The 15,772-nt window shown below is 37.3% G+C and overlaps 1 protein-coding gene across 1 annotated transcript; it reads right to left on the reverse strand.

Moving 5' to 3' along the window:
- Positions 1–1,202: 1,202 nt before the first annotated feature.
- On the reverse strand, positions 1,203–11,438 carry LOC120634583 (zinc finger protein 510-like). The gene is made up of 5 exons (XM_039905305.1): positions 10,463–11,438; positions 9,817–9,915; positions 6,950–7,068; positions 3,166–3,327; positions 1,203–1,436 (listed from the first exon to the last, which is right to left on the reverse strand). The coding sequence occupies exons 1-5, from the start codon at positions 11,436–11,438 to the stop codon at positions 1,203–1,205; spliced, it is 1,590 nt and encodes a 529-aa protein (XP_039761239.1).
- Positions 11,439–15,772: the final 4,334 nt, after the last annotated feature.

Genomic DNA, 15,772 nt, shown 5'->3' on the forward strand with positions numbered 1-15,772 from the left:
TGCCAATATTATTGGTGGAGTACTGACGTTATTACAATATTATCGGTGGAGTACTGACGTGCTGTCAATGCGATCGCACATTTAAAACAAAGAGTCGTTATGCCAGTCACTTGACAGCACATCAGTTACGCTCATAATAGTAGCTAGAAGGAGCCGCTGTGGTCGGATACGGCCAGGACGAATATATACATATATTTATTTATTACGACAATACACACATCGCCATCGTGTTATAGATACTAAGATAACTGATTTTTATTTTTTATGAATAATATACAAAAATACTAATAATATATAGATAAACACCCAGACACTGAAAAATATTTATGTTCATCACACTAACATTTTCCAGTTGTGGAAATCGAACCCACGGCCTTGGAATCAGAAAGCAAGGTCGCCGCCGACTGCGCCAATCGGCCGTCGAATTATATTATATATATAATATGTCTATTTGTAGTGACTAAACCACCGGTTCGGAAAGCAGATTCTACCGAATAGAATCTGCAAGAAACTCAGTAGTTTTTTTTTAATAATATTTTTTCTATCTTGCTGGAGATGAGAGCGATGCTGGCTGCTTCCAATCTACCTTGTCAGTTATAAACTAAGAGTTGGTGAAACTTTTCTTTACATAGATATAGACTAAATTATTAGGCATTCGATTTAGGCGATACCTATTTAGTGAAAAGGAGCAACAATTTATCCGGTCTGGTCTTACCACCCTTCCCCTTAAAAGGCAACAGTTTTATATTTCCTTACAACGTCTAGTGCGATCACTAACCAATCAGCCCAGCGTGGTGATCACAGAATTAAGAACATACAGAATCCTCATTCAACCATTATTGAATGCAGTGCATTGTGTCCTAAAACAGTGAAAACGCTCTGCGCACGTCTCATCTTACACCCGCGGAATGTTGCTAGCTTTTTCATGTTTAGAACATAAGAGGTAAAATCTTTACCTCTTATGTACCTTGACAGTTATAATCTGAGAGTACGTGAACCTTTTTTTCCATCGACAAAGCCTGAATTATTAGGCATTCGATTTAGGCGATACCTATTTAGTGAAAAGGGGCAACAATTTATCCGGTCTGGTCTTAACACCCTTCCTCTAAAAAGGCAACAGTTTTATATTGCCTTAAAACGCGAGGTCTAAGTTCGTTGCGAACTACTATGGTTTATTAATAAGTACTACTAGGGTCCCATAATTACATCTTTTGCAACTTTGGAACCGTCAGCTTATCTCTAATGCACCTCAAAGTGGTGAGCTTAGCTGGGGAGCTCGGCACCAGTTGCTCTTCAACTCGCCTGGTGGGTCTGGTGGGGGGGAAGCAAGGTCGTGGTGCCTGGGTTACGTGGGGGTGCGACTTCACGTGCTTCCGCAAGGAGGATGGGTCGGTGTACCGCTTTCCGCAGCCTATAGCACCGCAGGCGTAGGGCCTCTGTAAAAAAGATAAAACAAGCTTCATTAACTTCCGTGATATGCTGACAAATTCTGGGTTATAGATTTGGTCATGAAGAGCATATAACAGTCCAAGGAAGGGTTGGCCCATAATGACCACCACAGAATCAAGATTGAATCATCAAAAACCACTCCACTTTAGAGTTGTTTCTCGAACAAATGATTAGTCACTTATAACATTTAGCGTTGAAAGTAATTATTTTACGTGTTCTTATGTTCTAAACGTTGCCTATAAAGTGGGAAAATGAGAAAAAGCTAGTAACATTCCGTGTAAAGTGAGACGTGCGCAGGGCGTTTTCACTGTTTTGGACACAATGCACTGCATTCAATAATGGCTGAATGAGGATTCTGTGTGTTCTTAATTCTGTGATCACCATGCTGGGCTGACGGGTTAATAATCGCAGTAGATGGTAGTAGTAGCACAGACGTTGTGACACGTTCTCTATTATTTATTTAAGGAACAATCAATAGGTTACAACAACAACTCTTAAAAACTAAACAAAAAATGAAAAAACATATAAATGTAATATTGTAGACCCACTTAAAGACTGCCACAACTTGCGAATAAAAAACTATATTGTCAGTTAGAGGAGAAAAAACGATTAAGAGAGACTTATAAGCTGTAAGATCCATCAGGCTGTGACGAATCATTTAGAATAAATTAAAAAAAACAAATACTAATTATATTTCCTTAGTCACCTCGTACGACACCCGCGGGAAGGGTAGGGTTGGTGACATCTATATTCTGATACGTCGTCACAATAACAATATTGTCATAAATTATTCATTTATTTATTTGTGATTGTGATGGCATTGATATTAACGTCGATTCATGGTGTAGGCCTATTGGGGATCCCGCCATGCCCAAAATAATGTACCTCCATGGTTTCGTAAAATCCGTTCAAGATAAATAATTAGGCAACTAGATAACACAATTTAATATTTCTTTCACTTCGCATGTATTTTATGTCACGCGAAGCGGGCGGGTAACATAAATCTTCCTCGTCAATCACTCTATTTATAATAAAAACCGCGTCATATAGTGATAGTGATTGTGATAGTGGTAGTGGTAGTGGTAGTGATTGTGATTTTGATTGTGATTGTGATTGCGACTACGACAGCGACAGCGACAGCGACAGCGTCAGCGACAGCGTCAGCGACAGCGTCAGCGACAGCGACAGCGACAGCGACAGCGACAGCGACAGCGAAAGCGACAGCGACAGCGACAGCGACAGCGACAGCGACAGCGACAGCGACAGCGACAGCGACAGCGACAGCGACAGCGACAGCGACAGCGACAGCGACAGCGACAGCGACAGCGACAGCGAAAGCGACAGCGACAGCGACAGCGACAGCGACAGCGACAGCGACAGCGACAGCGACAGCGACAGCGATTGCGATTGCTATTGTGATTGTGATAGAACTGAACAGAACAGCATTTTCTGAGATTAGCGCGTTGAACCAAACAAAATTTAAAAGCTTTATACCTAACTGAACTATTAAAGATATTATAGATACTGTTATAGATTTTTTGCGAAAAAATGACATTTGTTGCATTATTTGCATGATGTTTACATTTTGCACGCCATGTATGGCAATACACTGTAACCTAAAACCTTACTAAATATGTAACAGCTTAAAAACGTGTATTTTGTAAATAAAGATACTCTATTCTATTCTATAAAGGACCCTGCAAAATATAGACTTACAGCATTAAAATGCGTTCTCTGATGCTTTGCCCTGTCCGAGGAGTTGGAGAAAGCTTTCCTGCAGTGCGGCGCGGGACACGCGTACGGTCGCTCGCCTGTGTGAGAGCGTACATGGATCTTGAGGTTTTCCAGACGGGAAAAAGCCTTCCCGCAGCCTGGATGCTGTAAGAAAATTAAGTTGAGAAAATGGCATATTTGTATATGCCATTTTCGTGTAAATGTGTAAATATTACTTCACAGGCTATTATCACCATCATCATCATATCAACCCATTACCGGTCCACTACGGGGCACGGGTCTCCTGCGCACAATGAGAAGGGGTTAAGAACGTAGTCCACCACGCTGGCACCTTTGAGAACATTATGTAGAACTCTCAGGCATGCCGGTTTCCTCACCGTTGAAGCAAGTGATATTTAAATTATTTAAAACGCACATAACTTAGATAAGTTGGAGGTGCGCGCTGGGATTCGAACTCGGCCCCCCGAATTGAAGTCGAGCCCTTACTCACTGGGCTACCGCCGCTTACTTCACAGGCTTACAGGTACATTATTTACAGTCTCTGAGACTTATCTGTGTAAGCGAAACGCTAATACGGCTTGACGGCCGATTGGCGCAGTTTGCAGCGACCCTGCTTTCTGAGTCCAAGGGCGTGAGTTCGATTCCCACAACTGGAAAATGTTAGTGTGATGAGCATGAATGTTTTTCAGTGTCTGGGTGTTTATATGTATATTCTTAGTATTTATGTATGTAATTCATAAAAATATTCATCAGTCATCTTAGTATGCAAGCAAGCTACGCTTACTTTGGGGCTAGATGACGATGTGTGTATTGTAGTAAAAAGTATATTTATTTATATTTATTACATCGGCAACCAGTAACAAAATTGGACAAGCTAAAGTAGCTTTTTACAAAATGTCAAAAGTTTTGTGTGACCCTAAAATTCCATTTCCCACGAGGTATCTACGCTACGAGTATGTCTGGTCTATTCTTTTACATGGATGCGAAAGATGGATTTTAAAGAAGGAAAGTTCTAGACGGTTGCAAGCGTTTGAGATGTGGTCATTACGAAAAATGTTTTAAAATATCATGGAGACAATTCATCTCAAACGCTCAAGTATTACGAACGGCCAAATGCCAACGGAAACTATTGACAAACTTCATACAAAAGAAGGTTGCGTTTTTCAGTCACCTACAGAGTGAGATACCAAATATTAAATCAGAAGAAAAATAATTCAAAACATTCTAAGTGTTTTCTTGTGACAACCCTATTGAAGATAACATAAAGTGACAGGAGTCACTTGATTTTACTTTTGCAGGTGATGTTAGGGCTGTATCTCATTTCTTACAGCAAAAACTGTGGAAATGGTTTACTCAAAAATTAATTAAAACTTATTAGTATTTCGGTTTCACAGATAAGTATCAGAGACAGTTAAACAAGTTTTGTCTGCTGCAATATCCCATCAAATTAGACCGGAAACGAACACCATACGCGGTGCGGAACCGGTGGTTTGTCTTTCTAGTATTTTCCTAAAGAGATATTTGCCTATAGTCTCGCCATAACTTACTACGTACTTAACTATAAGACGAGAAAACGGTAGACTTAATATTCTCGGATATTATTTATATACGAGATATGCTAAACTCGCATAAAAGACACTTGCGACCCGTATACGAGACTAACTAACCAAACTCGCATCAAAGAAACTTGCACAAGACATACTAAACTCGTATAAAAAACACTCGTGACCTGAATACGAGTCGTACAGTATGTCTCCTTTTTAGGAGACATACTAAATTCGCATAGAAGACACTTGCGACCTGTTTACGAGACGTACTCGTAAAAGATGAGAACCGCCGACCGTTCTAAGCAACCGTATACTATATTATCAGTATAAAATTTCGTGTGTCAATGGTTACTCTAGAATAAATATATGAATGTCAACAGCGAGATGTCGAGCCACCGCGCGGCCGAGCGCGCCGCCCTGCAAGAGGCCCTGCGCGCCGAGGGCGCCGCCGCGGGCCTGCTGGCGTGCGTGCGCGTGGGCGTGGCCTTCCACCACGCGGGGCTGGCGTAATCATTCCTTTATATTATTATTATTTAGTATGTCTCCTAAAAAGGAGACATACTGTACGACTCGTATTCAGGTCACGAGTGTTTTTTATACGAGTTTAGTATGTCTTGTGCAAGTTTCTTTGATGCGAGTTTGGTTAGTTAGTCTCGTATACGGGTCGCAAGTGTCTTTTATGCGAGTTTAGCATATCTCGTATATTATTCTTAATTATATTTAATATTTAATATTTAATATATTTTGTTCGAGTTTCCAAGGTTGATCCTTGAAGTAAAATTACCGGGAAAAGAGCACCTGGGAGACCGAGGTAGAAGTGGTTCGACGATATAAGTGAGTGGACCGGACATACCTATTCGGTATCCAAATTCAAATTCAAATTCAAATTCATTTAATTCAAGTAGGCCTATTTTATAAGCACTTTTGAAACGTCAAGTATGTATGTTTGTAGTGACTCTACCACCGGTTCGGAAAGCAGATTCTACCGAGAAGAGCCGGCAAGAAACTCAGTAGTTGCTCTTTTCCAACATCAACATTTACAATTTTGCTATCTTGCGGGAGATGAGAGCGAGGCTGGCTGCTTCCAATCTACCTTGTCATTGAGGAATTCATCAAATGTATAGTAACCTCGCTGTACTAGATGCGTTTTTACACATTTTTTAAATGTATGCATTGGTAGGCCAGGAACTTCCTTAGGAATCAAGTTGTAAAAGCGTATACCCAACCCCACAAAGGAGTTCTGCACCTTTCGCAGACGATATGCAGATATCTCTAATTTATGTCCGTTACTGGTAAGTCGATTGTTAATTTCAGCTTTTTGTTTATAAATTAATTATTGAATATTGAAGAAGATGCCACATCATCGTTCGATTTTCCACCGGCTGACCATCGAACTTCAATATGAAGATGGCACCTAATGATAACATCGGCAACCACGCCGGAAGAATTCAGACTGAAACACAGCATTGCTTCTTAGCGGCAGTAATAAACTTAGCGATAGTGCTGGCCCGAGCGAGCACTGTCACAAAATGCTCTACTCCTAATACAGTTATTTTTTGCATTTATACTTTTTATTTGTACATTTAGAATCACAAAAAAAGGAAGAAACACTTCTAGAATGTAGTAGGATACAAAAGGCGACCTTATCTATCACTGGCTATAGTTAGTCTTTAGGTCCTGCTTCAGGGGCTCGAGTTCAATGCCCGACAATGGCACGCACCTCTAACATTTCGGATTTAAATGGGTTTTTTTAATAAATACTAGCGTACCCAGCCCGCTTCGCCGGGCTAGATTTTGCTTTATTTAATTTAAACAATAAACTTTACATACAATAAATTAAAAATTAAATTTTTAATTTAAGCCTCATAATATATGAAATCATTTATTTTTCTCCGTATTCATTCTCTTCTATTTTCTTCTCGAGCGGGTGAAGATCATTATCTACACCCATGTACACCCAACAATAGAATATCATCATAGTAAATAAAAGCTGTGTTTGACAGTTTGACAGTTCAAAAAAAGGAGTGCTCCGATCGTCACCAAACTTTACAGGATTACTCGCCAGGTCAATCCGGAGATTACCTGAAAGTTTCATTGAAATCAGTCCAGCCGTTTCGGAGCCTATACGGAACATACCCATACACTTTCTCATATATATATATATATATATATATATATATATATATATAGATAATATGTCTCTGAAGGGAATATCTTACATGGCATCTGTTGGGCTTGTGTCCGGAATGCACGCGCATGTGAATAAGCAGTTTGTACCGCGCGTTGAAGGGTCGGCGCGCGCGCAGACAGTCGTGCCACAGGCAACTGAACTCGTCTCCTGAAACACACTACATTGTTAATGACTTCTTAAGGGTCTCGCACCAAAATGGCATAAAAATTTCCACTACAAGTTAATCTTTTGTTTTCTTTATCCTAAGATTGCCTGGAAGATTGTATGTTGAGCTATGTCAGCAAATCTGGTTATTCTACGCCTCTCCTCATTCCTGATTTGGTCATGTAGAAATACCGAGTATAGCACTCTCCATCGCCCGCTGAATGACTCTGAGTCTTCTTATGAGACCCATAGTTAGCGACCAGGTTATTAAATTTTTTATAACACTTAAATTAAGAATAATGGATATACTAAAGATAAAGATTAATAATAATTATAATAATAAAATAAAGCTTCATTTACAGTGTCTCGTCACTATGTTAAAACTGCATTCCAAGTCATCTGATTCATATAGCACCAACAAGAAAACAGCAGATGCAGCTATTTTTAGAAAACACCACATATTTTTCTAGTGATTCGAGTTGATCATTTGCTAAAATAAAAATTCCTGAAGGATATGACACCCTGGTGACTAAATTTAAGCGCATCTCGGGAAATAAGCAGCGTTAGATTCGCGAAAGAAAAGCTTTTATGACTGTTCGACTTAATATAAGTTTTGTACTAGAACCTACTTTGTTGAGTGAGATCGGAATGGACAGAAGCGGAAAACGCCGCGAAATGTTTAATGAAATAAATGAAAATGAAAATAAACTTTATTGTACACCTAACAGAAATGAAATTATAAACAAAAACAACACTAAATCGAACACAGGTACAATGGGCGGCTTCATCGCTAAAAAGCGATCTCTGTCAGGCAGCCCAACAAAAACACTTACGCTTAAGGGTTAGGTTGTAAACAAATAAACACACCACGTGCGTAATATCATACTTTGATATTGATTTAATAGTCATCAATAGTCTTTGATGGTCCACTGGACTAAAAGCCTATCCTGACGGAAGGGTTTAACCATAATCACCGCTCAGGGTAGACGGGTTGGCGATCGCAGTAGATGGTAGTAGAACCGAGGACGCTGCTACTGTTACTGTTACATTCCCTTAGTCGTCCTGTACGACATCCCAAAGAAAATGAGGGGTGGTGAAAACTGTATTCATCATCATTCTATAATAGCCCCATTGTGGGTACAGGAATCTTTCATAGCTGAGGGAGTTTAGGAAGTTAGACTCACGACGCTGCTTCGAAGTGGGCTTGAAGCTATATTCGATACTAGCTGACCCGCGCAACTTCGTATGTATCAAATCGGTTATTATCGGATTTAATATCTTTTAGCATTTCTATACCCGTAGTAAAATATGTTTTTACCCAAAAAAAAAAAATTTGAATCCGTTCAGTAGTTTTCACGTGATGCCCGGACAGACAGACAGACAGACAAAAAGACAGACAGACAAAAATTAAATAAAAGTCTGTTTTGGACTCAGTTTCGATTATAAAGCATCGTCCGGTCAAAATTTTCAAAATATATTAAATGTACAGAAATCTTTCAGTTACACTTTTTATTATAAGTATAGATATAATCGATTTGAAAGTTAAAGAAAGCTCTTGCAAAATGCTGTAAGAGAACTTAAGAAGTAGGTACACTTTGTGTCGATTCCACCATTTTGATAATGTGTAAAAAAATTGGGTACATTGGACATGCCAATTCGCAAAAAAAGGTTGCCTGGAAGAAAAGAGCATTTGCCCTCGTCTAGGATGACCTCTAAATATTAAAAGAAAGATAAAAAAGAAACCAAACACAAAAAAGAATGAATGATTAATAAAGTTAATAGCCTTCAAAAGTCCACTGCTGGACTAAAAGTTAACCTAACGAAAGGTTGATCATAATCACCGCTCAAGTAGACGGTTCGCAATCGCAGTAGATGGTAGTAGAACCGAGGACGCTGCTACTGTTACCGTAACATTCGCTTAGTCCTAATGTACGACATGGCCGAGAAAATGAGGGGTGGTGAAAAGTGTATTCTGTTTTTTTTTTTTTTTTATGTTTATAGACGAGCGCTTGACTGCAATCACACCAGATGGTAAGCGATGATGCAGCCTAAGGCGGAGCGCGCTTGCCTAGAAGATGCCTATTCACTCTTGATTTGAAGGTACTCATGTCGTAAGAACTGGGGAAAATGGAAGCTGGAAGAGCATTCCAGATCCTAGCGGTGCGGATCAGAAACGAAGATGCGAAGCGCTTTGTACGCGTCCGCGGAATATCGACCACGTAGGGATGCAGAACCTTACGGTGCCTCGCGGTTCGATGGTAAAAAGGCGAGGGGGAACTAGATCAAATAGTTCTTGAGCACACTCTTCGAAATATATCCTATAGCACCGAAAGGCAGGCAACCTTGCGACGATGTTCCAAACTCTTAAGTTTTTCGTCTCTACACGACACGATTAATAATATTATGAAGAATCACGAGATAACCGCCTAGTAGAATGTTGAGTCGACAGTTATTGTTCCGATCGTCGTTTCAGTCAATGGTCTTCTCGCGAAAAGCTTCGACCAACATCTTAAGAAGCTTTCGCTTGGTTGATAGATCAAGGGTCGGATACAGAAGGCATTAGTCCTTGAAACGGCGCGTATTGTGAGGAGGTTCCTCACTCTGGAGCCCTGACCGCCGGTTGCTTGGGCATTCAAAAGCCCCGCAAGCGGAGGGTGTTTCTTTTTTTTCTTATAAATTTTTAATAATAAAAATCAATAAATGACATAGTATAAAAGTTTTTCGTGAATAATATAAAAAGCCAAAGCCTACCTTTATAAGTGTTTACATGTGCTCTCTCGATATGCTCAACCAGGGTGTTCTGATTTGGATATCTCTCGTGGCACTGCTCCCATAGGCATACCCTTTCACCTAAAACGTAAACATCAATAAATAACATAAATTGATTTATAATTGAGCCTTGACACAGTACTATTATCTATTCTGTGCCTTAACTTAAACATTGCGCTGAGTTAAAAAGATAAAAATGGATAAGAAAATAGTCTGTTTTGTATTGTATTGCACCGTCTTTAATTGAATTATTTTTACCAGATGTTTTGAACGCTATTATTGATAAAATAAATTAAATCAACTTAAGAATTTCCAATTTAAACTAGTATTTAAATCTTCTTTTTGCTTTATAAAACATCATCAGTTATGGTTTGTTGACGTAAAAAATAATAAATAAACTATTAATTAAATATTATTAACGTAGCCATACTAGAAAAACAGTAATATAAATAATGAAAAGGATTTCCATACATAATTTTCCATTTCAGGAATATCACACAGGGGCCTTACTACCATAGCTTAGAGTAGTAATATAATAATATTGTTAGTGTTTTGTTAAGAAATATCAATTAAATTCAAAACTACGATATCCTTAAGGCCATGGAATAATATAAAATTGTAATCATACCTTGCGATTTATCCTTGTCCATTCTTCCATTATTATGACCAGCTTTATCCATAGCAACTCCTTCATTTTCTTTTTCAAATACCAAACCAAAGTCATCCAAATTAATAAACAGTTCATCTTCGTCGAAATTTTCCGAATTTTCATCATAATAACCCCCACTGTGTACATCACTTTCCACCGAATCCGAAACTGAAACTGTTCTAGAATGTCTATCGAAATTAAACTCTGTACAGCTAGTTGGTGTATCTGGAAGTATATAATGCTTTTCACTATCTATATTATACAGAATATTGTTTGGGTAACTGTAGTGTTCCATACTGTTTATAGTTTGTGCATTAATTGAAGGTTGACTTGTATTAGCATCATATACGTTTTGTGGTGTGTGACATTCTTCTGCATTACTATAATTGCAATAACGTTTTGAAAATGCAGTCTCTATCGACGGTAGTAAATTCTCATTGGAAATTGACTTCAAACAATCATCATTGAAAGTTTCAGGTGTTAGACGCGACTCCCCATCTTCTCTACAAAGCTCATCAATCAATGATTCGTCATCTATATAATCATTGTTATTATAAGTAGAATTATCTTTTTTATTACTGTCGCATGAATCCGATTTAAAACTGCTATCATCAAACTCAATGCTGTCTAAATCTAAAAGGACTTCTTTAATGTTTTGATCGTTAATATTAGTGTTATCTATAACTTCATCTATGATTTCAAAGTCAGTTCGATTACTATCTGTATTATTCCATCCATCAAGAACTTCGAAATCGAAACTTTCTTCAACGCCGAACCTGAAGTTATCGCTTTTGCTTTCAGCGCTGTATCGCAAATCGTTTTTTGGCTTAGGTTTACTGTTTTCTAGTTCTAAATTGAACTGTGTCATGTAATAGGCATGCAGATCTGTGACGCTGTCGTTTTTCTCTTGAAACAGTTCATCGTCTTCGTAAGGTATGAGATCATAATCAGCCATTGCTAAAGCACTAAGTTCGTTAGCCTTATAAAGTTCAGTAATCCCAATAGTGAGGTGGCAGTAACATGTAATTGACATGTGGTGTACTGTGATCGCCGCATATGGTTTTGCTATTATTATAAAAATAAACTTTCTCCGAGCAACATCTCGCGTGGCTTGAGCATCTGCAAATTATAAACTTAATTACAATTGTTATTCTTATTATACACAGTTTGCAACACGTGTTACATTCGGCCACCTTATATTGCCAGGAAGTGCTTTTTTTAAACGATTTTTGTTAACTTATGAGTTTTAATCAGTTGGATTCCTATGGTGGTTTTTTTTTTAATCGTAATAACAGACGGAGATTGCTATCTGATGGCAAGTGAAAACCCATCACGCATAAACAAAGCAACACTTCTTAGGGCATGCTAGGAACTTATCCTGCAACGTGCCGCTAGGTGTCCATCAATTTGAAGCGTATATGTTAAGCCTCATGGGCCTATAATAACACCGGCAACCACGTTCTTTAGACCGGAACACAGCATTGAAACTGCTTAGTGGCAGTACTACAACCCCGCATGGCTCTGTTACTAAAATCTCTACCACTAATGATGATGTGAGAGCTTCTTTCTAATATTGTATGTATTGTAGGAGCAAGGAATTAGCTTCTTAGATTTATATAGACACAAGCGTACCTAGCCCGCTTCGCCCGGCTAGATTTTGCTTTATTTTATTTAAACAATAAACTAACATCATTTAAATTTTAATTACACGTGTATCATTTGGCCACCTTATATTGCTAGGAAGTGCTTTTTTTTAACGATTTTTGTTAAGTTATGTGGCTCAAATTAGTTGGATTAAGTCTCATAAAATATTAAATCATTTATTTCTCTCCGTATTCATTCTCTTCTATTCTCTTCTCGAGCGGGTGAAGATCATTATCTACACCCATGTACACCCAACAATAGAATATCATCCTAGTAAATAAAAGCTATACTTGACAGTTTGACAGTTCAAAAATAGGTGCAGTGCCCTAATCACCAAACTTTACAGGATTACTCGCCAGGTCAGTCCGGAGATTCCCTGAACTTCATTGAAATCGGTGCAGCCGTTTCGGAGCCTATACGGAACATACCCACACACTTTCTCTTTTATATATATCTTTACTGATCGATATATATATGAACACGGATTATTATGCCTGTTCTTAATCATTAATATATAACTGTCCCATTGCTGGGCACAGGAATCTTTCATAGCTGAGGGAGTCAAAGTCAATGTCAAATATTTCTTTATTCAAATAGGCACATAGATGGCACTTTTGATGCGTTGATTATATACAAAATGTATACATAGCAGTGAGTAGTGATGGCGATAACTACAATCGTAAACTTAAAACTAAAGCTAAGAGGGTTTCAAACGCGCCCTGGTCTAAGAAGAAGCCCACAACAAAGTTAGAAATAAATTAGACAAGAAACTTAGACTCACGATGTGGGTTCGGGGGCTATATTCCATGGATATAAAATCTATTGTAATAAAAAACCCTTGCGAAATGCAATAAGCAGTAGGTCAACTTCATGTAGATTCTGTAGTTTTGTCGATACTACATTTTTTTTTATTTATTACATTTAACCTTATCGCATTTATTCATTTACTTACACACACTTTCATAATTATATAAAACTACTAACTACTAACTAACTACTTTATATATTGGAACGAAGTTCCTTACGGCAGGCTTGGAGGGGATAGGGATTTTGCTGCGCGACCGAAAAAAAAAAAACCGTAAGAAAAAATCCGTGGAAAAAAGTGCGTGGAAAAGTGCGTGGAATAAAGCCGTTAAATGAGACGTGCGCAGGCGCGACAGTCGCATTTTTAGTTGATAATTTGAATTACGATGTTTTTTTATTTTAAGTAATTTATTATTTCCTAAAATACTGAATTTCCTAAATACTTTCTTGTACTTAAATAAAAACTAATCAGCAAAATTTAAGAGAAAAATCAAGAAAACCTACATAGCTACTGAGCACGATTTTTTTTGCAATTTGTGTCGATTCTACATTAGCCGAAGGAACTTCGTTCCTACCTGGTGTCCCACGACACCACATCATTTTTTTATTAAAATTTAACGTAATGACAAAAATGTAAGATGGGGAATAAATAAATAAATAAATAGATAATATGTATTTAACAATGGGGTACTTTGAACACAGCCCTAAAAAAGATTTCCTGGAAGAAAAGGGGGGAAACATTTGACCGCATCTAGAATGACTTCTAAATATTATAATATTTTAAGAAAGATAAAGAAAAAACAAAAAGTATGAATGATTAATAAAGTAATATAAAATAAAAAAATAAATGAATAGGATAACTTTTATAAGGAAATATTTTTGGGAAGGCTTCAATAAATAAATTTAATAGTATTTTGAAATAATTGTTTAAAAGGCTCTACCAACCAATATGTAATTCATGCAATGTACATCAACGTCCAATATGGTTTGCTCTAATAATACCTTTATTTTTGACATAAATAATTAATAATAATATAATAACATATTTCTTGTTTTTCTATCCATACGTGTACAATAAAGCGACAGGCTATACATTATATTAGAAACTTCAACTGTGCTTAAAAGTTCACATTTCTACTCATCAAGAGTAATTAATCATGGCGGGACAGACGGAAAACTCTACGAGGTAACGTACCTACGAAGGAAAGGTAAATGCCAAATTGGGTTATCAAAATTATATTGCTTGGCATGTTATTAATATAAATTATGAAATTTAAACAATAAGTTTTCAGGAAAATGAAAATGTAGTAATTAATATAAAACACGTGTCAAAAACCATCAAATGCATTAAAATTGTGATGTATATTCGATTGAGCGCTCTAATGATTCAGACAGACAAAATAACAGATAAGTAATAAGAACGATTTAATACTAAATCAGTAAAAAAAAATAGCGTTGAGTATATATTTAAATAGCAAGAAACATTTTTAAATATCATTATAAATACACATTACATCATTTGAAGTGTTTAATGACGTTTAGTGTTGTTTTTTTTTTGTCATTAGGTAGAAAAATAATTTTCAGAATGGCCGATGAAGCATGAATTATGATATTTTATACTATTAAGGGTAAGGTATAAAGGTAATTTTTCAAAGGGAAATAAAACCTATTTGAGAAAATGAACACAAAATAAAACATACCGCTTTGTGTGGAAATCGAGGAAACTGACAACACTTTTCACAAAAAACGCGCGCTGTCAATTTGACACTTGACTAAATGATCTGTATTCACTCACGGTAACTAACGTTTAAGTGCCAACCGCGACCGCACTGATTGGGATATCAATTGGGAATAACACGGGAGCTGTCGGGATAGCAAAAAAAAACCTCACTGAAAACTTACTTCTTAACACATGTGTTACAAACTATAAACACGTTTGTTTCATTGGCGAAACCATAGACAAACAGTTTTACTTTCTTTTCGCGGCGCACTAAGATATAAAATTGCGTGGCACTTAAATTTTTTGACCGCAAATAAAATAGTCTAACAAGATTACTGTCTTTTGGCGCCATAATATTCCACTGTTTTGTTAATTCATTTGTCATTTAATTGAGTTTTATTATTTTTTGTGTTATGTCTAATATTTTTAGTGGGTTTTTTACGACCGTTCAGTAATAGAAGGTGTTGAAAGGTAATCATAGAGCAGGATGTTGGATAAAGAAGTTAGCTGACCATTCATTAATAATCTGTAGCAGTCCACAGCTGGACTAAAGACTATAGATTCTCACATCGGGAGGGTTTTCTGACGATCGCAGTCGATAATAGTAGCAGCAAGGATGCAGTTGGTAGTTTGAGTTACATTCCCTTAGTCACCTCGTACGACAGCCGCGGGGGTACCATCTCATTAGGAGATGCCTTTAATCCAGCAAATTCCATTGCTGAAAATTGATTTTGATGATCAGAGCCCTTAAATAAATAAATAATAAATAAATATACTACTACAATACACACTCCGCCATCTAATCCCAAAGTAAGCGTAGCTTGTGTTATTGTATTACTAAGATAACTGAAGAATATTTTTATGAATAATATACATAAATAATTATAATATACACATAAACACCCAGACACTGAAAAACATTAATGTTCACACAAGCATTTTCCAGTTGTGGGAATCGAACCCACGACCTTGGACTCAGAAAACAGGGTCGCTGCCCACTGCGCCATTACGCCCAACAGTGGGATATAAAAGAACGTCGTGATCACGATTTCTCTATAAAATTTATATCATAGTACCTATCTAGAGTTTTGACCCAACATTATGCTCCATTGCAGGTTGGC

The sequence above is a fragment of the Pararge aegeria genome, chromosome 24 (assembly GCF_905163445.1).
Source record: "Pararge aegeria chromosome 24, ilParAegt1.1, whole genome shotgun sequence".
Taxonomy (NCBI): Eukaryota; Metazoa; Arthropoda; class Insecta; order Lepidoptera; family Nymphalidae; genus Pararge; species Pararge aegeria.

Excerpts from the sequence above, each read along its gene's own strand:
- LOC120634583 (XM_039905305.1), bottom strand. The coding sequence starts at position 11,438 with ATGGCTGATTATGATCTCATACCTTACGAAGACGATGAACTGTTTCAA. Across the intron at positions 9,916-10,462 it reads GGACAAGGATAAATCGCAAG|GTGAAAGGGTATGCCTATGG; the intron begins GTATGATTACAA and ends TTTACGTTTTAG. Across the intron at positions 3,328-6,949 it reads ACAAGCCCAACAGATGCCAT|CATCCAGGCTGCGGGAAGGC; the intron begins GTAAGATATTCC and ends ATTTTCTTACAG.